Source organism: Sebastes umbrosus, chromosome 6 (genome assembly GCF_015220745.1).
Source record: "Sebastes umbrosus isolate fSebUmb1 chromosome 6, fSebUmb1.pri, whole genome shotgun sequence".
NCBI classification, from domain to species: Eukaryota; Metazoa; Chordata; class Actinopteri; order Perciformes; family Sebastidae; genus Sebastes; species Sebastes umbrosus.
In genome coordinates this window covers 23,380,610-23,407,747 of record NC_051274.1, presented here as the reverse complement: position 1 = coordinate 23,407,747, position 27,138 = coordinate 23,380,610, and the positions used below count along the sequence as shown (strand labels likewise).

Below are 27,138 nucleotides of genomic sequence, written 5' to 3'. Positions count from 1 at the left end.
TCGACCCAGACGAGCACTCCTGGAACACCTTGAAAGCATCAAAGTATTGTCCTGCAGAATCGCATAACCCTGCTCTGTCATGAAAAAAAAGGAGGTGCTGAAGTGGCTCAAAATGAGTGAACAGCATTTAAAGGAACAGTGTGTAAGATTTCAGGGGATCTATTCGCAGAAATGGATATAATATTCATAACTATGTTTTCATTAGTGTTTATTCACCTGAAACTAAGAATCGTTGTGTCTTCGTTTGCTTAGAATGAGCCCTTCATATCTACATAAAGTGGTGCAGGGATGACGTATTTTTGTAGGCCAACCCTGAAGTTAGCATCGCTATGGGTTCCCTCGACAAAAAGCCAAAGGGAATATTTTCATTGGGTTTTGGATTATTGCAGGAAATAAATTCTGTGACAAACAAACATTTACTTACACATTTTGTTCTTTAGAAGAATCTCTACAAATGAACTCCACTTTTATGATTTTTGAAGTGTGAACACAATCGCCAGAAGTAAAAAGCTAACGTTAGACTATAAACAAAGTACACCAGGCTGTGAGAACACAAATATACACAATGAGGCTGTGATGATATCGTAGAACAAAACATTAAAATCTCTTAAACTTGTGTTAACCAGAGACCTTATTTCAGGCATCTAACTAAAAACCCATTAAAAAAAAACATAAACTTCAAGACGAAGGAACCGGAAGTGCTAAAATGTTCAACTCATTTCCGGGTTTTAGGACTCATTCCTGCAGCACTCTATAGGGAGCGGGTCCTCTTCGCGGATTCTGCCATGTTGCTCCGCCAGGTTACTACAGTAGCTCAGAACGGACAAACCAAACACTGGCTCTAGAGAGAGCCTGTCACGTTTTTACGTTACCTGAAGGCCACCGTAGTTCTCCAACACGCTTGTGAAACTGCAGTAACGTGAGCCACAGAGTGCAAAACCATGGTAAAGCCAGCCGCCGTCTGACTGCTGTTGCTCCAAAAGTAGTGTTATTGTGGTAAAGATGGCCTCTGAGCGAGGCGAACGGCGTTACCATGGCGGCTCACGTTACCGTCGTCTTGGAAAGGGAGGAGTGAGCGGAGGGGTACTGACACTATTTACAGGAATTGGAAATAAATAGAGTGACCACATACAATAAATTCTAATCTTATTTTATACACACAGAAAGTTATCACATATACGTACATACTGTATATGTACAGTAGCTTATATAATCATACTTTTATAAAAAAAAAGTCATAATATTACTATTTTAAGTCTGTCATGCAGTTGAGGGGCATAATACATTACTCTTATATAAAACTGTACATGAACATAAGGCAGTACCAGGAACTGAAATATATACTATATATATATATATATGTATATTTATAAATTCATAAATTCTTTTATGCAACAATAAATAAAAAGAACAAATGGCTTGTGGTGTGATATAACCAATGATTCCTGCTCTGGTGGTAGCTCTATCTAAGAATTACATGGCTGACATCATTCAGAGATTAATCCAGTGAGGGAGGCCCCTCTGAAAATGCCTACTGACATTACAGGCACTTGGTTTGAGCGGGAGTATTTTCACTGTTGACGTGAAGTTTTTCTTTCTAATGACGTGCAGTCGTTTTTTCTCTTTACACCTAATATGTCTTATCTGCTGAAGCTTTGTAATAAGATTTGAACTGATTCTACAGTCAAGCTTTAAAGAATCTTTGGTTTGACATGCCCTTGTTTTCTACTACAGTAAGCTACACATATGCGACCAATACAATTGCATGATTTGCATTCAACGTTTTACACAAGATGTAATAATATCTAATGTGCCTTACATTTTCAATAAATATACTTTACATTGTTCATCACTGTGCGTGGAATGTTTGTTTCCTTCCTGCATCTTCATGTTCTTGTTACCTACATTGAGGAGAGTGTCACAGGAAGGGGATTTCATGTACCTCATGCTGTGTTTGTATGAAATACAATCACATAATTGGGTCCCGGTTGGTTGCGGAAACCTGGATTGTTCATTTGTATTCTTTGAGGCTTAATTTGTGTGTGTGTGTGTGTGTTTCAGTCTGCATTAATCCACAGTATTCCAGTTCCTCGTGGGACAGTGTCTCGACTCTACTGCACCGTCCTCATGAGTGAATCTCCGTCCATCTTGCAAACAAATCACTCTTGCTCCTTGGAACCGGATTCCTCCTGAGCGAATATGAATTCAGCCTCAAGCATCCGCCTCTAATCCATTTTCTTTTATTCAACAAAGTTTGTTCACATTATTAGATTTCTACTGCAGCCTTCTCATGACCGCTGCTGCAGCTATAACATCCATGTCATCCCCTGTCTGTTCTCAGTCCAACAGCAGTCTGCATGTGTGTCTCTCTCTTAGCCTGCTGCTTTGTTTTCACTACACCCATAGCTTTGGCTGCTGCTTTGTACATTAGGCGTGCCGTAAGGCCATTAATGCAGTGATCCACCCCTCGCATTCCTGCAGCTCTGCTCCGTCTGAGCAGAGAATAGAGTTTTTCTCGTATGAAACGATAAACAGGGTCCCACTCAAGCAGCTGAGATGAAAATCTCTTTGCTTTCAAGGTAATTTTCCATTGCAGATGTTGTCACTGACAAGCCACCGTATATTCCCCAATGCCCTCATAAAATGGTGTTGACATCCTAAATGACGCCATTCCAGTGATTACATATGGAGGACTTGTTGACAGTACAGCTGTCCTTTGTTGTTGATAACATCTGGTAGAGGTCAACGCGCTGTCCTCTCATGCTACGACGCCGGGGGTGGCGGTGGCGTAGTCTTGCGCAGCAGCACGTCCTTGCAACGGGGCCCGTGTGCACCCGTGCATGCCTTCTCGAACATGTCTCTGTGTTTGTTTCCGTCTCATCAGTCTCTGTTAGTACATGCTGTCCTTGGTGGTGGAGGTGTGCGTGGTGGTGGAGTCGTCGGGCAGCGAGCCGCGGCGGCCAGCTCGCGACTGACACTGCAGCAGGTTCTGCAGTTCTCTGGACACGCTGCTGGAGAAAGCCGTGTAGATCCACGGGTTGGTGCACGAGTTCAGACTGGCCAGCAGCATCAGGATAGTGAAGGCCACTCTTGCTGAGGACACACACATACACACACATCATAAGACAAGTGCACATGGAAATGCAGGGACAAGTAGGGGAGAGTGAGGTAAGATGAGCCAATTTTTACTTATGCTGTCCTCGAGGTTAGGAAAAATGAGACAGAAGCAGAATGAAAACTTGAACCTTAAATTCAGGATCTCTTCTATCAAATGAAATGATCAGCATGCATCCATCACAAAGCTGTCTGGAAAAAATGACCTTCCCAAAAAAAGTGCTCCTGTGGCTTAACTTGCCCCAGGTAAGGGGTAAGTTGATCCGAGTCAGTGGGTAAGTTGAGCCATCGTGGGGTAAACTGAACATCTGAGTTTTTAAGTTTAAACCTCAGCATAAGTGTGTTAACAAACAGTTTCACAGTTATGAACTTGTGAGAACAAACCACCTGTGAGTTTCAAGACCATTGAACAATCAAAATATCATTCAATATTCGACAATATTCCAGTCGTCAAGGTTGCAGTGAAATATGAACTGTTGCTCCCTCCTTGCAGTTCCTCCAGCCTTTTGAGGTTGAGGTAGCTCCCTCAGCACATCACTCAGTGGAAAAGATGCCTCATCCTTTTCCTTGAATACAAAGGTGGGCTTCTCACGTCAAGTGTTCCCCCGGATTCTTCTGAGAAATCTTGCACTCACTTCGTTGCCCTCCAGGCTCTCAACCAAGCCAATGTAATGGTAGCTTCTGCCTTTGGATACAAAGTTTACTATGACAAAGTCACCAACTGACAGATCTGAGATGTCTGATTCACTTCTCTCATCATTAGAACTCTCATGCTCAGAAGTGTCATCAAATGGGATGGGAACATCACTCTCCTCAGAACTGCTGTACGCTGTGATTTTCGTCTTGGTCTTTGGTTTGACCTAGGCCTACCTGCTAAACCCTTCTCTTTACAGTTGTTGGGGACAGGAGTGTTTTTTCTTTCTGCCAATTCCAATGCCAGTTCACAGCATTTCTTTGGAGTAAGGCCATGGAACTGTTCAGCCAGCTTCTTGATATGGTCTGCAAGCTCCTTCTCTACCTCCTCTGTGAGGACCCTCTTTGCCTCTGCTGTTCCACTATAACCAACTGTTTTTACTTCCTTTATCTCCCTCTTCTATAAAGGTTAACACATAAAAAAATCAAACCAAGTTGTGTAACACTCAACAGTAATACCATTTTATACATCAGAGAATTAATTTGGTTAATTTATGGTGGGGTAAGTTGAGCCAGTGGCTCGGAATAATAGTAGAATATTAGTGAGCCAGTGGCTCAACTTACCCCATAGCCTTTGGCTCACTTTGCCCCATAGCTACCATTTTGGAAAAAATGGCCCAGTTTAGCAATTCAGGCTAATCTTTAGCGAAGGGATTAACATGGTGTTATACCTTAGTAAATCACCAACATGTATAATATATTTTTTTAGACCTGGATAAATTTGCTTTGACCTAACATTCATTATTCCTGACATGCAGAAAATTGACTTTGATAGGGAAAAAACTGTTTTTGGTGTAAAAAAGTACTTACTACTTCTCCCATGTGCTTCACTTCATCACAGCAAGATAGAAATGATGGGTACTTCCTGAATTTATGGTCACATGACAAAACATAATCACAGTTGCCAAGATACAGGGGGTGGGTCAACTTACCCACTGGCTCATTTTACCCCACTCTCCCCTACATATGGTGCCTTCAAATGGGGTCGTGTTTCCATATGAACGCCCCTCTTGTGGTATTCACAACCTTCAGAAGTGGAAAGCTTCTGAAAGCTCAGAGTTTGCGACTTTTTACAAGTTTGTTGACGTTGTCAGACATGGCGGAGGATACAAGTTGATTTTTAGGTGCATGATAAGTTAATATATTGTAATTTTAGTCGTACATTGTTTTTCTTTGTAATTTTATGATATGTCTGAGGAAAATGTTGATATCACCGACGGCCTCATCTCTTTCCTCTGTCATTATGCATTTCCTGCATTATGTTACCCACTTTCTAGCTTGCTAAATTGTTAGCCTCTTTGGCTTCTAGACGCCGACAGTAACGTTAATATTACCATTGCTTAGCAGCGGCGTTCTTCCGATGAACGCCAAGCATATTGTGTACGCGACTTCTCATGTAAACACATGTTTCATTTGAAGGCACCAACATAGCAAGCATGTACCTCTGGGGACATCTGGGGACAGCCGATCACAGTGCTCTCTAAACTGTCAATAGCTGTAAATATCCCAGAGGGACAAAATCCTGCATACTTCCATTTTCAGATGTTTTCCACTGGTAATAAAGTCTTTGACGTAATAACTCAAGTATGCTTTTTTCACTAGGGCCAATTAAGGACAATAGATCAAGAGAAACTGATTATAGAATACAAAGCTGATAATAATCAGCGGTATGTGTGTGATGGAGATAGAGGCTGCCTGCCAGTTAGGACTCATTCATGTGTATGTGCGCTTGTTTTTTGCATGTGAGTACACTTTGTATATGCAAGTGTGTGTGTGTGTGTGTGGGTGTGTTTGTGCGTGCAGGTCTGCTTGTGATTTCGACTATGTGTGCAAGATGCTGGCACGGATCATTGTTGATGAAACGACAACATCTGGCCACGTTGCCAAATCAGCAGGGGACGTAAACAGGTTATTTATTGCCCTCTGATGTTTGTCTTTAGCTTCCGATCAGAGGTCACACACCCAGTCCATACCATCAGCCATGACTCAAGGCTACGCTATCCTTACTTGCTTCATCATCACTGGCTGCCAGTAAGGACATCAACAGATGCTGTTTGTGTGCCAAAATGTACAGAGGCCAGAGTCATCCAGGGGTTTCTGGTTGAGGGTCAAAACAAACATTGTTTTTGACCTCGTATTTCACTCACTGTTGCCACATCTCAGCTGGAGCTAGGTGTCCTTGGAATGATGAGTGAGTATTTAGACTCACTGGGATGGACAACAGCATTGATCAGAGGTTGTTGTTATGAAGCAGACCCGATCGTTAAGCTTTTGCTTTAGTACAAAACAGTTAGGGTTTGCACATGTAGGGCAATTAAATGGATAAACTGGGCTAAAGAAGATCAATCCATCTGAGAAAAACAACTTACGTGATTCACTGGCAATGGTTATAACCCACACACATGGGTGAATGTTGCAACGTATCATGGATAAGCATGTGTGTGACTGACCTTGGTCTGGAGGGTTGGGGTCCCAGGCCGCCCAAAGCTGGACGATGAAGAAAGGCGACCAGCAGATAGTATAGACCAGCACAATGACCAGGGTCATCCTCACTGTCTTGGACATGGCTTTAGTGATGCTTGGAGGCGGGATGGATGGAGTGGGAGGGCGGGCGTAGTCGAGGGAGCAGCGGGGTGAGCCGGAGGCCGGCTCGTAGGACGTGTAGGAGTCTTGGCAATCAGAGCCGTTCAGTGTTTGTTGCTGTGTGGACAATGCTGTTGTCACATGTTCACCACAGGAACTGTTATACTGGATAGCGGATGGTGCATGGTCGTAACACTCGCCCACTTGGCTGTTATTGTGAGGGTTGTTATTCACACCCTTTAAAAGCTGTCCTCCTCCTCTGCTGTCCCTACCCCCTCCTCCGGACGCCCGTCTCCCCCTCTCCCTGGCCCGCTCGTCCTCCTTCTTGAAGCTGTGGAAGCGGAAGAAGATCTCATTCTTCTTTAACTCAGCCGTCACCATCCTCTCTGACTTTAAGTAGATGTTATTGTGAATCTCTCGGAAGATTCTTATCTGAAAAAATAGGATTATTGTCAAGAATTAGCACAGTTTAATATGAGGGAAACACGACTTTCCATCATTCAAAGAAGTTGAGGGCCCGAGGATTAAGTTTTTATGTGAGAGTGCCAGATTCAGATGCTTGTCTTTGCTCTTTGCAGACAACCTTGTTTGCATTTTGGCTTCAACAGTGGCAGGAAATTTGAAACGAAAGAGAGAGAGTGTGTGTTGGCCTTCGCCGTCAGCCATAAACCAGTGTCAGACATTTTTATGCAACGCCGCTACTCTTCCACTCTGTTACAATCAGAGAAGCTCCCATAAAATGTTATTGCAGCAAAATGATCCGTCACGCTCTCCTGAGAAACTAAAACAATCGTTTTAAATGGAATAATAATAGGTCATTCATGCTTGTAGCTATTCTTAGTTTATTTCGTTTTACTGATTTTAAGGTTTCGTTGCTCTTCTGCCAACTTTTAAAACAGCTTCATGAGGGCATGATTTAGACACTGCAAGCTTTAGGAATTACTTCCCTCTGCAGAAACTACATCATACTTCTGAAAAGGTGTCCAAGGAGGCCTCTCGATTTGAAATCCGATAATGAAAAAAAGGTCAGGGGTTCTATGTTTGGCTGAGATCTGGTACATTCCACTTCCTGGCGGGAGGTTCTCCGAGTGGGCAGATTTTCTGAGCAGCCGTCTCAGCGGTGGTTCTCCAAGTGCTGTGTTAATTAGGGGAAAGAGCTGGACCCTGGAAATATCTGTCCCTAAATAGAGCAGCAGCGCTGATGGGAGGCGGCCCAGAATGCCTATCCGCCATGGGATGCTACATAACACCAACCACAGTCCCCAACGGGTTATCGAACAAAGCCTGCCAAATGCACCCGCCATGAAAGCAAAACAGAATTTCATTCATGCCACTCATTTCATTATTGCCTTCAGCGTGTAATCCTATCAATAGAGTTTGTGGGCGGTGCAGAGATTGCGAGCCAAGCTGTTATATCCAGTATTACCTGACAGATGGTGATGATGAGAGCGGGCAGGACGAAGACAGCCACGGTCATCCAGGTGACGTAGGCCTTCAGCCCCCACGGCTCAGCAAATTTACCCCAGCACTCGAACTCTTCATGCGCCACTTCTGAGCGAGAGAAGATGAAGACCTGACAGACCGAACAGAAGGAGGTTGGTCAGCACACCCGCAGATATGACCGTCAGCTTCCTGCTCCATTAGCTGACCTGCAATGACCTCACTGAGCTAAAAATAGACCAACATCTTGAGTTCTACTGTAGAAATCCGGGCGTGAACTCCCATTGAGTTATCATTTCCTATTTCACCATGTGTCTTTGTGTGTGTGTGTGTTAATCCCTCCCTACCTGTGGTATGCTGAGGACCAGCGCCAAGCCCCAGGCCACCATGACGGGGGTGTTCCAGCGGGACATCGATCCCCCACGGTAGGCTTGCAATGGGCAGCAGATGGCCTGGTGTCGGTCTACCGTCATGGCAACTATCATATAGGAGGAAGCAAACATGCCCACAATCTGCAAGTACTTGATGGACCGGCAGAGAAAGTCGGGCCCCTGGAACTTCTCTGTGATGTCCCATATTAGCTGGGGAAGAACCTGGACACAGATTAAAAAAGAGAGTTATTTATATAAAAGTGTCTCTGAATAGTGGAGCTTTATTCCTTGTTTGGCCTTTAGAAATGTAGAAGAGAAACACTCTCTTATTATCAACAAATCCCATGAAAAGACCAAAACCAACAATGAATTGATCCTTCTATCAAGTATTGCCTGAGTCATTTTATGAACGGCCTGACTGTAGATCCCTGTGATCGAATAAGGATTGGTGATACCACCGTCACTCCAAGGTAGCTTGTAATTTGTATCATTGCTGGAGTCGTGAATAGGGAAAGAGATGATGACTGAATTGTACACAGATTTTTCTTTAATTGATTTTATGTATATGTGTTTTTGTATGTGTATATACTGCGTGTGCGTATATGTGTATGTATGTATATATGTATACAGTATAAATATATATATAATTAGATTTTATTTTATTTTATTGTTTTAACTTTTATTTATTTTACTTGTGTATATTCTTTTTACTTATATATCTATTTTTTGTATATATGTTTTTCCTGTATCTATACTGGCTTATTTTATATTAATATTAGATTTATTAAGTTTCTTTGTACCGAGAATGTTATTATTAGGGACATTTGTGAAAGTTTGTTCTGTTGTTTCAAATGAACAAAAAAACAGTAAATATAATATTGAAAAAAAAAAAAAAAGTATTGCCTGTGAAGCCCAACCCTGATATAGCCTATCTCTCCCATAGACCTCCATTGTTGTCCAAAAACTAAAACATTGCTGCACTGAGTGATATGTTCCTTCATTACCATGAACATGGGTACTATAGTTTATTTCACAGGATCACATACATCCTTCAGCCGTAAACACTCTCTATAGCAGCAGTTCTCAACTTTTTCATGTCAAAGACCCCTATATTGATACACACAGGTCACTCAGGACCCTCATTTGATAAGATTTCCCTCCATTGACCTCCATCGAAGAAGATGTTAATTGTTAGATAAGATTAAGACCAGAATACTATAGTTGTTAACTACAGTTGAGGAGATAACCGTGGAGGAAGAGAAACCTGAGAATAGTCACTTGTATGTCTCTTACTCACTGAATTAAATAATGAAAATAAACTATTCCCTGTTTTTCTGGGAACTCCCTCAAGAACCCCTGGGGGTCCCAGGACCCCTGGTTGAGAACCACATGCTCTGGAGCACCAAATGTGTGAAAATATTTTTTCTCAATCGCTTGCGGCTCATTTTTCGAAACAGTCTTAACTCTCTCTAAACTGTAAGTGCAGTTGTTACAACTGTTTGATGGGACATCACAACTCTATTGCATGTTTGCAAAAGGTAGTAACTCACCCAAAACACTTCATTATGCTTCAAAACATAGTTATTGTGTCAGTAAATTGGCCAATGCCACTAAAATTAAAAAATTGTTGTCATCGTAGGGTTAAAATGTTTAGTTTTTTTCACCATTCAGTCAACCCTGGAAATGTTTCTTATATGCAAATCTTTTTTTTGTTTGACTTTTTATTGATTGATTCTGCGGCCAAAGAGCATATATTGCCAAGAAGTGATCGTCAATTGCTCGTTCCATTGCAACATCAGCGCCCAGCAGCATTATTTCTATTCTACTGTCATATTCTACCGAAATGGCCTGTGTTGAACAATGAAACATTATAAATATAATAATAATAATGCGGTTGTCTAACATCAGATTTAGCACTACACTGTACCAATCACAGCTGTGGAGGCACTGGTATGGTTCTTTATATGTAAGGCATTGATGTATGTATATATATATTTTAATATTTATATTTTTAATATCTTTTAATCATGTCTTTTTATAGTGCTTCCTGTATTGTAATGTATTATATGTAATGTATTGTTGTTGTTTTTTCTTTTTTCTTATCTGGACCTTGAGTCTGCAATAAAGTTTGAATTGAATTGAATTGAGTTTTCAGTCCAAAATGGCAGCAGCAGCTGCTGTAAAAAAAAAAAAAAAAAACACCGGAGATTTCTCTCTTTGTTTCTCTACTCGTTTCTCTACTCTTTGGCTGCAGCAGCTCTGCAGAAGTGATAGCCCACGTTATTTAATGTTTGCCTCGTGGGCGGCAGAGTTCACGGTCCCGTGCCACTTCAAGAAGGCCTACAATCAAATTAAGTTATCACACAGGGGGTCTGGTTATAAATAGCATGATTGTACCTTGGCATAGTTAAAACTGTGTTGTATCTATCTTAATTAATGACTGATATATAGCAGCTAAGTGACAGTGACTTCTGTGCTCACTGAGGAGCTTCTACCTTCACAGGTGTGTGAGGACTTTCTGCTGTTTGAGACTGTTTATTAATCTCTGATGTGATGGTGGAGCCTCATTCAGCTCAAAACGGTTTGAGTTTGAGGAGCGCAGTGGACTGGTTATACTGGGACCAGAGATGCCGAGTGGACTGGTTATACTGGGACAGAAGCGCAGAGTGGACTGGTTATACTGGGACAGAAGCGCAGAGTGGACTGGTTATACTGGGACAGAAGCGCAGAGTGGACTGGTTATACTGGGACAGAAGCGCAGAGTGGACTGGTTATACTGGGACCAGAGATGCCGAGTGGACTGGTTATACTGGGACAGAAGCGCAGAGTGGACTGGTTATACTGGGACAGAAGCGCAGAGTGGACTGGTTATACCGGGACAGGGAGGCCGAGTGGACTGGTTATACTGGGACCAGAGAGGGAGAGTGGACTGGTTATACTGGGACAGGGAGGCCGAGTGGACTGGTTATACTGGGACCAGAGAAGGAGAGTGGACTGGTTATACTGGGAAAGGGAGGCCGAGTGGACTGGTTATACTGGGACCAGAGACGCTGAGTGAACTGGTTATACTGGGACAGGGAGGCCGAGTGGACTGGTTATACTGGGACCAGAGACGCTGAGAGGACTGGTTATACTAGGACCAGAGAGGGAGAGTGGACTGGTTATACTGGGACAGGGAGGCCGAGTGGACTGGTTATACTGGGACCAGAGACGCTGAGTGAACTGGTTATACTGGGACAGGGAGGCCGAGTGGACTGGTTATACTGGGACCAGAGACGCTGAGTGAACTGGTTATACTGGGACAGGGAGGCCCGAGTGGACTGGTTATACTGGGACCAGAGACGCTGAGTGAACTGGTTATACTGGGACAGAAACACTGAGTGGACTGGTTATACTGGGACAGGGAGGCTGAGTGGACTGGTTATATTCTGGAGTAGAGAAGCTGGAGCAGATTGTGGAGGACGTCACGCTGCTAAAGACTTGCTGGGTGCTGTTCAGACAGGTGAGTACAACAACACACTGCTGAACTCTCTAGCAACATAGTTGCGTGTGCGCGCTATGCGTTTTTAAAAAACATAGAAACAGCCTATGGTATAAACCAGGGTTCTGCAACCTGCGGCTCTTTAGCCCCTCTCAAGTGGCTCTGAGGAAAAAAAATAAATCTCAGATTCTCAGGAGAATTAAGTCGTAGTATTATGAGAATAAAGTCATAATATTATAAAGTAGTAATTTTACCTGTTATTTTATTTTTTTCTCGTAAAGTTATGATTTTATTCTCGTAATATTACAACTTTTTTTCTCGTAAAATTATGACTTTATTCTCGTAATATTACGATTTGTTTTCTCGTAAAGTTATGACTTTATTCTCGTAATATTACGACTTTTTTTCTCGTAAAGTTATGACTATTCTGGAAATCTCAGATTTTTTTTTGCCTAAAATGGCTCTTTTGATAGTTAAGGTTGCCAACCCCTGGCCTATGGTATAATCTGTGCAGTCTCTCCTGTGCTGTGTATTTCTGGCTGCAGCCACTGTGGGATTTATATTGTTTACATGTCCATGTTGTCCTCTCTTCTGCTTTGTTGATGTTTTATTTTTACTGTTGATTCTAAAAGAAGTTTCAGTCCATAGCTCGTTTTATTTATTATTGGTCATTTTTGTTTAATTGGCTACGAGGAAGGCAGTTGTATATTTATAATTGATAGCAAGTTGTATGCACAGACTGCATAGTTCCCTTCTGTTGGTTTGGACATAAGGGGTGTTGTTGCTGATCTTGTTCCACTTGTGTATAAGTGGACATTTAATGCAATGTATTTTGTACCTGAAAGATGTTTTTCAATTTAAAAGTAGTATCGTATATTCTCACCCACCTCCCTTTTTAATGAATATCACGCAGTAACGTATAGAGTACGTTTTAAGTTACCTACTTTTTACTTAAGTACATTTTTACAAAAGTACTTTTACTTTTACTTGAGTAAAATGTCTTTAAAATAATAGATAACAGTTCAATGATTGAGTACGATATTCTAGTACTCTTTCCACCTCTGAATAGGACACATAGGGCCTATAAAATAACACTAAAACCTGTCAAATACAGATGTGACAAGCTGAAACACCTTACAGTTCAATGCAATGTAGAGCTGAACTCAATACCAGTTTTATAACTTGTCAGAATGGTCTTTTAGTGGTCACAGCCACATTGAGGCAGTATACCACCAATAACATTAATAGTACAAATCACAATTACAATGGCAACTTGTCCGAAGAAGTAAATAAAGAACAATTTGCTTTATGTGTCATCTTAAACAGATGTTACAACCGACTTACTACTCACTAAAGGGCCAGATGTTGCTTCCTGAATTGCATGAGTCATAAACAAATCCGTATAATGTGGCCAGAAGACAAGCCTTTAATTGTGATTTAATGATAGTTTTTGGGATAATCTATGTAATTTTTAGATCTCCGGAAGAGATGAATCATATTTTTCGCACGATGAATGCTTCAACAAACTGACAAGGCGATTGTATCTATAATTATAAAGTTTGTCTGTTAATTTGCCCACTCTCTTAATGTTCCCGTCATAACTCATGAACTGCCCTGTAGGGCTGCAACTAATGATTATTTTCATTGTCAATTAATCTGTTGATTATTTTCTCGATTAATCAATTAGTTGTTTGGTCTATAAAATGGTGAAGATGTTGATCAGTGTTTCCCAAAGCCCAAGATGACGTCCTGAAATGTCTTGTTTTGTCCACAACTCAAAAGATATTCAGTTTACTGTCATAGAGGAGTAAAGAATCCAGAAAATATTCCCATTTAAGAAGCTGGAATTGGAGAATTTTGACTTTTTTTCTTAAGAATCGATTATCAAAATAGTTGCCGATTAATTCAATAGTTGACAACTAATCAATTAGTGGTTGCAGCTCTAAACTGACCTGAAAGAGGGCCACCACCAGGTCAGCCACACACAGGTTGACCATGAACACATGCATCGGCGCATTGTGTTTCCTCCTCCTCAGCAGCACCCACAGCACAAAGCTGTTCCCCAAGGTGGTGAGAGCCAGAATCACCCCGAGCACCGCGATCTCCGCCCGGGCCAGACCCAGGTCCCTCATCCTGGGTTGGGGCACGGTGTGAGGCGTGGTGGTGGAACCATTCTCAGGGAAGATCCCAAAGAAGGATCCCCCGCTGTGAGAGCTGTTGAAGGAGTTCAGCTCAGAGACAAACAATGGCGAGGAAGAGAAGTTGTTCCTTCCTGTGGCGACCAGAGAGGAGAGGGCTAACCCATCCCAGTCCGTTTCCACACTGATGCTTTCCATTCCTGGAAGACAGACAAACAAAGTGTTATCATGAGAAAGCCAATTAACTCTGCTTTATTTAGATGAAGCCCTGCGCAAGAAAAACAGGAGTCAGGGTCATAAGACTGTCTCGAAGTCTACCAAACACAGATTTTATCAAAACACAAACCGGTTACTTGTTTAGTGTTATCACTATATCAATGTCATGCCCTGCCTCTATAATCAAATTTCCTCTGGTTGTCCTCAAATTTGTCAGCTGAGAAATCTTCCCTGATCCTATCGCCGAGAGCTCAAATCATAACACTTGAGCCTTTTATTTAAGATACATAACTAATGACGTGAGACGCAGGATTAATCATCACATCTTTTCACATTAAATTGCTTCTTTTACGCAAGTTGACTGCGAGTAATGAAAGCCAGAGACTGTACCAATCAGGCTGCCGTGTAAATATTGTTGTGTTTTTGGTGCTGTCTCCAATTTTTTAATAAGTGCGTCCGTCTCACAAAGCTGACAGCTCCGTTTGACGCAAGTCCAGAATAGTTTATTTTCTTTTTTCATATTTTCTCAGAGTTGATTTGACAGCTTTCCCCTCCATCCCACCATTCTTATTCCTTCACCTCCGCTCTTCATAATCGCTCTCATACCATGCTTATCCCCATACATTCCTGCTCTCCCCTGTTTTTGTTTCTTCCTCCCCTCCTCTCTTTTTCTTTCTCTACTCTCATACATCCTGTCATTCTTTTCTCTTCCACCACTCACACTCTCTCTTGATCTCAATAAACTTTATGTTTGTTTTTCTTTGCTTATAAATAAATGTCTCTAAAGAACAGAAAGTTGATAGGAATGAAAGATGACAATTTAAGAAACAAAGTCGTGGGATGCTGGGGGAAGCCTTGGTCAAATAAACGGCACGTGGGAGAAAGTCTGGGAGGAAAGAACGAAGGGAGATGAGAGAAGAATGATGGAGAAAGAAAAAAAAATGGCACAGAAAAGGAAAAACAAAAGACTTGTAAAAAGAGGATAATAGGGGAAAGAGAAGGTGGTGAAATAAAGCTCTAAAGCGAGCTATGTACTGATACAAGTGACATCATGTATTATTTTGACTAATGTGCAAGGAGAGGTTAAGTAAACAAATGATACACTGAATGGTTTCTACGTCTAAAAATAGGAGGAAAACTATATTCATAATATTGTGCAATTGAGTATGACTAACAACACATTATAAGGTTGTTCTCGCTACTCCACTGAGTCCTAATGGCCAATTTGCTAGTAATATGGGTGTGTGAGATAACACAGCTGAACATATTGTCAAGCGTTACATGCTGGCTTTGCCAGAGGAATGTATTCAGATGAACGCACGACAAGCCAGGCCAGCTGGACGGGACCTCCCAGCCCAGCAGGAAGGCAGAGCTGTGGGTGAAAAGAAGGGAATCTGAGTGGAACTGTTTCTCTTAAGTCCGACAATGACTCTTTGATTTTAAAGTGGTAATCCTTAAAGGGGACCTATTGTGCTTTTCCCTACTTTCTGTCATATATATAAAGTCCTGGTTGATTTAGAATTTCTACGTGAGTGAAAACAATGGAATTGTGCTTAGAGTTTAGCAGTCTGGAGTTTTTTCATTGATACATGGGCTTTCGTACAAAATCACATACTATGCACTACATACCCAAAAGGTGTTCTATCGTTCAACATACTTTTTATGTGAATAAACATAAGTATGTACGCACTGAGCAGTAGTCTACGTCATCACTTCCTGAGAGCCTCCTTGACCATTGGCATTGACCTTGAATGGTTTGGATAGGTCGTCGGGCAGCGAGTCTCGTGAGAGTTTTTGCAAGTCTTTGCATTTTTCCTCAATTTGCGGGTTACCTTCTAGACATGACCCTCCTTGACGGTTGTAGAAGTGTAACCATGGTAACCCGTGTCGACCTCATGTGACCAAACAGATGATTTGTGAGAATCAAAAGTCTGAATTAATTTAAAATATATATTACACCTAGCAAAGTGAAATCTTTATACTTACACTTAAATTGAAGCGTTATTGATGTTACAGAGCCGTCTGCTGCATTGCATTGTGGGATATTTATGCCGCCGTAGTGTCCAGCGTTACATACTGTAATAGTTCATGAGATATAGTATGCAATTCGTGTTCTATTAGTTCCATATTAAGGTTTCGGACGTAGTAAAAAATCTCACATATTGTTTCAGCGTACTGAATTTAGTATGGAATTTCGGACGCAAATTTTAATTTTTTGAGTGTATACAACGGAGAAAAACTGTAATACAGCATTTTGTTTCTGGGACTGTTGCGACAGACACCCAGTTTTATATTACTGCAAATATATATATATTACAATACTTTCATCAATGGGCCATAGGCTCAATCACAATTGTGTTCCCTCCTTTGGTGATAAATAGATATTTATTTAAATGAAATTCTTCAAGATTGCCTCTTTATGTGAATCCCCGTTGCCCAACAAGGCGACCACAACACAGCCATAAATAGTTAAACTAAGCCTAACTAAGTTTTTAGTATTCTGCTCAAATATTGGCCTTGTCCAAAGGTCCTTTGGATCAAAGCTAGTAATATTCTTTCTTATTATCTGTTCATTATTTTTTCCTTTTCAAGTTTTCTTTTTTTTTTTATAAATTAGGGGTTTAGACAACGAGGCCTTTTTTCATCGAGGAATCTCCTGGCCTCTCTTCGTCAGGACCCGAGGAGCCTTCTGCCCCTCTCTGTAATTATAGCATAATTCATGAGAGGATTCTTTGTGCTGCTGCAGTCCTTTATCATAGCCACTATATAATCTCATTATGTTGCCTATATTTGCACTTCTCTGATGTGAGAAATCCTTCTTTTTCAAGTATGCCTCTGTGGAGTATAAGGTGTAATGACTTGGGGAGGAGGTAGAAATTGATCAACCCAATAGTATTGTCAAATTAATATCCTCAAATTGTATTCAATAAAATGAAAAGGATTAATAACTCGTAAGAAAAACCTTCTGTAATGGTGTCAAGACTTAAATAGGGAAGTGTGAGTCATTTCCTCGTGAGCAGAATGACAAAGCCTTGTTCCATCTCTAAGTCTTGTTCTGTTTTTCTGAACTCCTGAAGGACACAAAGTATTTCTCCGAATATGCTCGTGTCTCATTTGCATGGCTTGTGCGTCCAAGAAGTCAAGATGGATTGTCTTCAAATTGCTCAATGGCTCCACTACAGGAGACCCACGCATAGCTCAAAATTTTCTGGCACCGATGTCTCCTGTCCTCAGAGGAAATTCCTAAAACTGAGGGTACTGCTGAATGCAGTTTATGTATTCCTTTACATACCCCGTCTCTGAAAATAGATTCTGCTTTGCTTTCTCTTTAATAACACCAGCACAGCACAGCTCTCCCATCTGTCTGAGTAAGTCAACGCAAAGCACAAATTATTCCATCTCTCTGTGCTGTAGACACTGCTTTTAGTAGTTAGTGTAAGTACAGTCACTTCCTCTCTTTACTTTAAGGCTTTCACTTTGATTAATGATGCAGTCGATTCCTCTCTTGCTTTCCTACCGGTGTTCAACCATCCATTTCCCTGTCCTCTCCATCCTATACCGCACACAGGACTAGTGCCTCAGGGAGGACAGGAACAGGTAATTAAAAGTGAGCAAGAAAACATTATAGCTACCAAGCATTCATGTCTTTCAACATATCCGTTCTCTTTTCTCGCTGTTCACACATGTTTTGGTCATTCCCTTTGACAAACTACGTCATGTTCCAGCTATGCCGAGATCCAAAAACTATCTGTTTGTGTCGAAGTCCTCTTAAACCAAATGGACTTATAGACTTATAGGATTGTGGCTGGTTTCAGGTAACTAAAACTATTTTGAACAAAGACATAGTTTTAGGCAACAAAAGGACAATAACACATCTTATTCATTGTGTTTAGTTGCCATTTTTGTGGATTATTTTTTACAAATGCAGGCTATACAATTATAGAGTTTTTGAATTTTTTCTAATTTCTGTCATTTACAGACCCAAACAGCCATTGTTTTCCATTATTTTCTGTATGAAATGAAAATGAATCAGCAGACTTGAAACGTATATTGCATAATATGCCACAGTGAAAATCAGGTCTGCATTAAAGGAACAGTGTGTAGGATCTGGCGGTATCTAGCGGTGAAGTTGCAGATTACAATTTCTACCGTGTGCCAAGCGTGTTGGAGAGCTACGGTGGCCGACGCAAAAATGTGAATGGCCCTCTCTAGAGCCAGTTGTTTTAAGAGCGTGTGTGTACCTGGGAAGTGAGTGGTGAAGCAAGAGAGAGAGTGCGGCGGTGAGAGGAGCGAGTAACGTTATCGACTCTGGCCCAAGCTGGAGAAGCTAACAGTGTTTGGTTTGTTCGTTCTGGGCTACTGTAGAAACATGGTGGACTTCGTGAAGAGTACCCCCTCCCTATGTAGATATAAACGGCTCATTCTAATCTAACGAAATCACAACGACTCTTACTTACGGGTGATTATACATTAATAAAACATACTTATTAATATTATATTCCATTTCTAAGAATAGATCCCCTAGTTGTTACATACTGTTCCTTTAATATCTGTCAATGTTGCATTATTGTTGCGTGATAATGCACTTTGAGCACAGATTGATTGAAGTCTGCACTAAACTTGGACGAAAGTCAATGCAAACTTGATCTGCACTGTGAAGGTTTACATAACAATCATGTTTCTAGGGATTGCTAATAGTTTCATAATGTTTGAACATGACTGCAATACAATGGATGTCTGGAATGGTGCACAAAATACATGCAAATAACACAGAAACAAGGTTTGCAAAATAGGTAGTTGTGATGTAAAGTGTAAGGGATTTGATGCAAATCCACTGTTAAGGTTTGTACTCAAATAAGGAACAGCTTTTTAGCAAGAAATTGAATACAAGTAGAAAACATGAAGTGGACACTGAACTTCCCGTCCTTACTTTCTACTGTGGTTGGTTGTCAAAATATTGCCCGTCTCTTGTTCTGTTTTGATGTTTCTTGCGTGACAGAGAACCACATATCTCTCACTCTGTCATGCACAGACTTCCTTATTTTCATTAAAGGCCGTGTCACACCAAGCCGACGGTTGGCTGTCGGACAGTTTGGGGCCATCGGTGAGCATCTGTTGTGTCCCTCAGCGTCGGTTCTAGTCTGCCCGTGTCAGAGTTTTTTTGCCCGATTCAGCATGTTAAATCTGTGGCTATTGTTGCTTAAATGAATCAGTGCACGAGAAGAGAAACGGAGTTGAGGAAAGCAATCAAACAAGTAAAGTCAAGAGGACACACACAGAAGGCTCTTCGCATTTTTGATCGATCTCATCTGATCGTTCCAACACACGAATATTTTCACAGCAACATGGCCGTCCAAGTGTTAAGTGAGAGTGGTGTGAAAATGGTCTGCAGACGCCGCTTTGTTTCATGTACAGTATATATCGTAACAACGAATTGTGTATCCGCAGTCCTCGGTCGCAGAACGTACGTGGTAGTTGGCTGTCGGCTGTAGCCTTTGCGCTGTGTTCAAATGCAACTTTTTGGCCAAGACAAAGGTGACGTTAGGCGATGCAACAGTCGGCCTTCATCGCCGCTAGTCCTTTGGTGTGTCTGGGCCTTTAAAGACACTGACCGTGTGAATTCAACCTGGTTGGCAGATTTAAAGCTAATCAGTAGCTAATATGAAATGGTGGTGGCATCAGTGGCAGACAAACAGGTGCTTAAGCCCTGGGTGCAATAATCCAAACATAATGAAAGATCCGTCCCTTCCCCGCCTGTTTTCTGTGTGCATGTCAGTCCCCTGATTAGTTTCCTTTGACCCGGTTTGACCCAGTCTGATTAATGAGGACTTCTCTGTCCTCATTAGCAGCCCAGTGTACACTCAAACAACCTGTCGCTAATTTCCCCCTTTAATTAGCTCTTCTTCCTCTTTTGTATTCCTTCCACACACCTGTTGTTTCCTCTTTCGCACATTCATCCACCCACTCAGTTTCTCTCCTTCTGTCCTCTCCAATCCACCATCTCCTGTCAGTATGGATCAAAACTGAAGAGGAAACTGTTTCTGATATGCTTATTATGGCCAGCTGCGACAGCGACGCTGGTATTGTTTTCGCCTCGTGAGTCTGTGTGTGAGTCATCATGGCAAAATATGATCCTGGAGAAGCCTACTGTAGCAGTAACTACCACGGAGGCGGGTTTGAGTACTTTGCCAGGTGTTTACATTTCTGTCTGTCTGGACAGATTTTGTCGCTGTGATAATGTCGCAACCGTGCAAAAGGCAGTCACGAAACTTTACAGATGTGTTGTTGAGATCAAAATGAAAGTTGAGTTTGAATGGGTGTGGTCCGAGCAAGGGGGGCGAAGGGGCCATCGGACCCCACTTTACTCCCCTGGCTTGGTTTGGCGTCACAAATCTTTCAACACGGTCTCCTACAAAATTACGTTCCCATACTAAACTGCATTCTCAGTTACGTTTTTAGGGAAACAAAATTTCTCCTGGATTACGGTCGCAGTTTTAAACATGTGGTTAAAACAACGTTTTAAATTGAAACATAACAAAACAAAAATAGCAACAACACTACTTAGTTAGGTTTAAGCAACAAAACTTAGGTTTAGTACTTAGGTTTAGTTAAAAAAAAGTGTCATGGTTTGGCTTGAAATGACCGTGTTTCACACGGGACATGAACAGCAGTCTCCTGGGGGAAAGTTCAGTGTTAGTTTGACTCGTCCAACACACCTCCCGCCCACCCATGGTGGACTTTCTTGCTTGTTACACTCGTTATGTAACTCTCAATAACATTATTTTTAAGGCCGTCAATCGATTAAAATCTTTAATCGTGATTAATCTCATGATTGTCCATAGTTAATCACGATTAATTGTAAAATTAATCATAAATTTTTTATCTGTTCAAAATGTACCTTAAAGGGAGATTTGTCAAATATTTAATACTCTTATCAACATGGGAGTGGGCAAATATGCTTTCTTTATGCAAATATATGTATATATTTATTATTGGAAATCAATTAACAACACAAAACAATGACAAATATTGTCCAGAAACCCTCACAGGTACTGCATTTAGCATAAAAACATGCTCAAATCATAACATGGCAAACTCAAGCCCAACAGGCAACAACAGCTGTCAGTGTGTCAGTGTGATGACTTGACTATGACTTTCCCAAAACTGCATGTGATTATCATAAAGTGGACATGTCTGTAAAGGGGAGACTCGTGGGTACCCATAGAACCCATTTACATTCACATATCTGGAGGTCAGAGGTCAAGGGACCCCTTCGAAAATGGCCACGCCAGTTTTTGCTCACCAAAATGTAGCGTAAGTTTGGAGCGTTATTTAGCTTCCTTTGCTTCAAACTAGTATGACATGATTGGTACTAATGGATTCCTCAGGTTTTTCTAGTTTAATTTGATACCAGTATTTTCACTCTATCTTTAGATCTGAGCCCGCTACAACCTAAAAATTGAAAGTTGCGTTAATGCGCTAAAGAAATTAGTGGCGTTAAAACAAATTTATGTTAACGCGTTGTTATTGCGTTAACTTTGGCAGCCCTAGTTATGCACGTAACTTTCAATAATGTTGCTATTACTCATAACTGTCATTAATGGTTGCACCATATATTCACCTGCTCTGCGCGTCGCTCGCTGTACTACGTCACTTGCTGCGGCCGTCTTTTTGATACGTCAAAGATAAACGCAATCCACAACAATGTACATTTACCTCCGAACGTAATTGAGAATGCAGTTTAGTTGTATGTGAACGTAATTTTTAGGAGACAGGGCTGGGAACTTTACAGGAGTGTAGTTGAGATCAAAATGAAGGTCGAGTTTGAAGATGGGTGTGGTCCGAGCAAGGGCGCTGGAAGTGGGGAAGGGCCCCCCCAATTTATGCCCCTGGGCCGATTTGATCCCATCACAAGATGGTCTCTGTTTTCTCTCTCTCTGTCTCTGGTTTCTGTTTTATCGTAATTATCATCCTCATTAATAGACATTGGCAGCAGGAAACGAATAAAATGACCTGGCCCAATCCTGAAAATAAACATATGAATCAAGCATTAGAGCACACCATGCGATATACTTGAGCTTTTGTATTCTTTGCTGCTTTTCTCGGTGTGGCTGGGGACTTTATTTACATACCGATCAATAGATTCTTGCACAATAAAGGTCTGAATGAGTCATGTGGTGCCACACGCTGGGCTGTGCAGCATTTCATCTGCATGTTAAAGCAGATATGACCACGCTTTCTTCTTCTAGCCCCACATATCAATAAATTAGATCCCATTGGCGCTCTCACATGCAGCATACATTATGTTCCCCACCTGAATGAGTCGATTCAATGATAGGTGGATGCTCTATATATTTATGCATTTCAATTTGAGGGGGCACCAGCTGTACTCATTAATTCAAAGCTCTGTATCCATGATTTATTCCTCGCTCTCAGTGGGTATCACTCAGATTCCAGCCCATGTTGGCAATAAAAGTAAACTCTGTTATTCTATTGTCTACTATTTAAACAACCCATTAAATGTTAATCACGGGGCCACACCTCATTGCACACACTAATCGAGTCATTACCTGCCCGCATTTCAGCTGTGTGGGCCGCTACACGGGTGCTGTATTCACAAACATCAGCATTAGTCTGTTTCCATAATACAGTGTCCAGTTGACAGAACTCTGTAGGTCTTGTGTTAAAGAAGAGCTCTTATCAGCGCTGATAAAGCCTGTTCACAAGACCACTGACTGTTGTTCTTCTTATGTATCATTAACCAGCACACTGCCAACAAAACACGTGACCTAAACAACAAAAAAAATAACTTTTTTTTCACGTCACACAACTGAAGTCCTGAAAAATGGAAACTGGGCGGCAGTATTACCACATCAGCTAAAACAGGCCTAGACGTTAGCTGATATCCGTGCCACACAATGAAATGATTCCCTGTAAGAGAATTGACCTTGAAAATGACTGTAATGATGATGATGATGATTTTTCCTGATGGGGGCTGCAATCAAGGAAGTCTATTTTGTGCATATTATAGATTGTGCCAAGCACAAAAAAGAAGGAAATTGTATGATTAACGGAAAACAACCCTTTTAAAGTACTTTACTTGATACAAACAGCCTCCTGCTCTCAATCACAACAATGATTCTGCCAAACAGTGATTCGTTGATTCAACTGACTAGATTTCTTTACAGGTTCTCTCTATGATATTCAGAGCATTAATATATTTTATTTGCTATGTAAAGACATAGAGGATAAATGTCTACCTGAGCAGAGAATGAAGTCACTCTCCCTCCGTGTGTGTTGTAATGTTCTCCGTGCTTTGTTGATATATCTGAGCCAGTCGTGCTTTTAGTGCATGTTCATGGATGTGAGCGTGCCCCACTGGCTACCTCACGACCGCCGTTCTGCACTACTCTCATACGGCGGTTACAACTCATAACGCCGTCCCCGATCGACGGTGCCGTTTCCCCCTCAGGTTAACACTGTTAGCTCTATCATAGGGATGCTAAGTTAAAAGAAAAAGTTCTAACCGATAGCCGACCCTCGTTAACCAATTATTAACCGTTAACCGACAAAATTAGTGCGTTGACTAATGCAGCCACTTTCCCAGTAAAAGTCTCCACCGCATCATTTAGTTTAGCTGTGAGGTTGTCAGCTGTGTGTCTGCCCGGCGTAACGCTACTCTGTCTGCCCGGCGTAAGATTAGCGAGTGTCCGACAGACCGTGTGTACGTTCTACGTTCCCAGGTGTAGCTTGCAAGCTTGTAGCTTGCTGCTGGCTTCATGCTCGCCATTGTCCCACACATACGGTCTGTCAGCCTGGTGTAATGTTTGCGAGTGTCCCCTCCTGAGTTTGCTCAGCTTTTTATTTAATTTTTAATATTTCTGTTAACCGTTTAACGATTGGCATTAATCAGTTAAAATTCTTAATGTTAATTATTAACATCCCTACTCTGTCAGCAGTGTTGCTGTTGATTTCACTATTGGCACTGTTAGCTACGAGCCGCCGGCTCATCCGTTGCCATGTTGAGAGCCGTAGGGAGACAACAGAAATGCTCTCAATCTTGCATTTTGCACCTTTAATTGTTTAATTGCTATTACACTAGTGGAAACTGCTGCGATGGTAGATACAGGCTTTCACTGAGAATCAAAGCTTAACGATAAAGAGACATTTTAATTTCCATGCATATATTAAATAATTAGTTGTTCTGTATAAAAATCAGGTCAAATCAGGCAATTAACCATTTTCTTTGAAGACTTGCAGACCCGTGTGAACCATAAACACACAGCCGCTCTGGGACCACAAATCTCCTTCTAATCATCTAAAGACCTTTTGATTTTGAGATAGGGGCAGGACACACACATGCACAAAGAAACACACACATGCACATAGAAGGAGAGCACCCCAAGGTGAGTATATATCAACTCTGTCGCCTCTCACCTTGTTGTCAGTGCATGGTAAGCTTTCTCACGCGTGTCCTTTTCTCTCGGTGTGTTTCGCCCCCGTCTCGATGACTGTGGGACAAAAGCATTAAGAGCCATTACCATTACAGTCCATTAACATTACATGAGAGAGCAGATCACATGAACGACCTGACTTTGAGGCCCCTGAGCTTTTTTTAATCCACGGAAAAAAAAACTTAAGAAGACCACAGGCATTTTCTATTAGGCTGTGCCATAAATTATTTCTCAATCAAGTATATCAGTATATATATGTCTGTGCCGGACATACTGTATATGTTAACATATATTATGTTGAAATCAATACTGACAATCATACTATACTGTGAGTATCATTACTTACAAATCATTACTACATCAAAGCTTTATGAATATGTCAATTCTTTTGTTAAATGTTCAATCACTTGAAATAAACAGATGGCTACACTCAGAAACTGTTAATGTATGTATGTATATAGCTATATAAGCTTATTTTCAATCCAAATAGTTTATTCAAATTTTTCCAAATACCTAATGTATAATCAATACATTAATTAAATTCAGTCATAGGTGTACTTTCCAAAACAGGTGTACTGTTATAGCACTGTTTCTAAAAACAATTGTTTTCTATTCTTCTTATTTAATATTATTAATTATTAAATGACACAGATGTTCTTTCTTTTTTAAAGACTTTTAGGATAAACAAGACACTGTTTTGTTTAGAGCTGCAACGATTAATCGATTGATTGATTGATTAGTTGTCATCTATTATATTAAGTATTTTGATAATGGATTAATAAGTTTGAGAAAAAAAGCCCAAATTCTCTGATTTCAGCTTCTTAAATGTGAATATTTTCTGGTTTCTTTACTCCTCTATGACAGTGAACTGAATATCTTTGAGTTGTGGACAAAACAAGACATTTGGGGACGTCATCGTAGGCTTTGGGAAACACTAATCCACATTTTTCATAATTTTCTGACATTTTATAGACCAAACAACTAATCAATTAATCGAAAAAATAATCCCATCGATACTGAAAATAATTGTTAGTTTCAGCACTAGTTTTGTTCTCAGTATAAATGTTAAATGTGATATGTGTATATATGATGACATCATGACAAATTAGTGAAAAATAATTTATAAAACACTGAATCCAGAGCTTAGAGTGTCATGTGTCTCCTGCGGACATGAACTTCTGTAGTTGTGCATAGAGATGACCTAGATTAATCAGCAAACAAATCACTCACGATGTGGACAGTTTGAAGTTCCTACAGACCCCTTTGGCTGCAAAGTGTTTTCATTGATTAGAGGAGAATTATTGGAGGATTTTAATTTGAAGTAAACCTAATTATACTAATAAGTATTCAAATCAAACAATCACCACAATAAAAGTAAATTTAAGGGACTTACCTATGATGCACTTGCAGCTGTGTGACAAGACGTGGTCAGAATTTAACCCAAAACATTCACATCCTCAGTGCTGTCAGTCCGTCCGCTCAGTGTGATATCAGCTGGATCCTGAATGTCTTATCAATGTCTTATGAATCCTGAGTGTCTTATCAAAGCCAGGTAGTTTTATAAAATCTTTCTGTCAGTGTGACAAACTAGTTCTGCGAGCTCCTTTGTGTGCCTCCGGACTGTATTGTCCTTGCTGCGTGGGGAGTTCACAAGTATATGTCAGAGTAATCCATTTGATAGCCATGCGCGTCCCGCCGGCTCCTTGTGCGTCACGTTACGCTCTCGCAATGTGTGCTGCGCCTCCAGCACCACCAGCAGAAATGAATCTGAGCTCCGGCTGCTCCCACCTCTCCCCCTCACCCTCCCACCCACTATCCCCTCCTCCTCCTCCTCCTGGGTCAACCAGCCTGTCCTCTAGGGCTGAGGGTGGAGCGTGGAGCAAGGGGTGGAGGGAGGGTGTTATACATACCTATGAAGTGCATGAGAGAGAGAAGGGGGTTTATCTGCATGTGGTTTATATGTGTGTGTGTGCATGTGCATATATATGTGCAAGCTTGTTTTGAAGTTTGTGCATGTGACAGAGGAGCACTTCCCCTCATTGTAATGCTTTATCCCTGATGTGAGTCATTGACACATGCCACTCATGTTTTTATTCCCCCGTGTTTTGCGCTCCCTTGCCCGCTACCTCCTTTGTTGTTGGTGGACAAGTGCCGGTCCACTTCCACCTACCCTGGAATGCCAATCGGCTGAGTCAGCCGGGCCAGCAGCAGGTCACGCCCTTAGTGTACACACACACACAGCAGTAAAGGATAGTGCAAAGAAAGGAAAAAATATGTCTTTCAGTTTTAATGTCAAGGCTTTCTCTCTTACACACACACGCGCGTGCACACGTGATGGTAAGGAAATAAAGTTACCATGCACGCACGCACAGGTGCACACAATGAGTGAATTCATAAAATCAGGCACGCACAAACTTTGAAAACACGCACACACAAAAATCCAACCAAACAGGCAAATGTTGGCGACGAAACCCGCATTCGTTTTGACAAGTAAATTGCAGCTTCCGCTTACTTTTTCCCCTAAAAGCTGCAGTTAACACGGAAACTGTGGTTCATTGACATTTCACAAGTGTTATATCACTCCCGTTCAGTGGCCACCAGCAGCACACACACAAACACACAAACAGACAGCATCCATGCCCACGGAG

At 41.3% G+C, this 27,138-nt stretch overlaps 1 protein-coding gene and 1 long non-coding RNA gene across 2 annotated transcripts in view; one reads left to right on the top strand and one right to left on the bottom strand.

The window, feature by feature from the left end:
- Positions 1-27,138, top strand: part of LOC119490573 — an 839,978-nt gene that overhangs the window by 112,093 nt on the left and 700,747 nt on the right. The window lies entirely within an intron of this gene.
- avpr2aa (arginine vasopressin receptor 2a, duplicate a) lies at positions 844-26,246 on the bottom strand. The gene is made up of 7 exons (XM_037774040.1): positions 25,884-26,246; positions 24,474-24,547; positions 13,635-14,020; positions 8,178-8,423; positions 7,817-7,963; positions 6,258-6,822; positions 844-3,093 (listed from the first exon to the last, which is right to left on the bottom strand). The coding sequence occupies exons 3-7, from the start codon at positions 14,016-14,018 to the stop codon at positions 2,891-2,893; spliced, it is 1,545 nt and encodes a 514-aa protein (XP_037629968.1). The 5' UTR covers positions 14,019-14,020; positions 24,474-24,547; positions 25,884-26,246; the 3' UTR covers positions 844-2,890.

Bases quoted from the DNA above. Each gene is read 5' to 3' on its own strand.
- avpr2aa (XM_037774040.1), bottom strand. From the start codon at position 14,018: ATGGAAAGCATCAGTGTGGAAACGGACTGGGATGGGTTAGCCCTCTCC. The intron at 7,964-8,177 runs GTAGGGAGGGAT...TCGGTCTGTCAG, and splicing joins TGGTCCTCAGCATACCACAG to GTCTTCATCTTCTCTCGCTC. The intron at 3,094-6,257 runs GTCAGTCACACA...GTGTGTCCTCAG, and splicing joins CCCCAACCCTCCAGACCAAG to CAAGAGTGGCCTTCACTATC.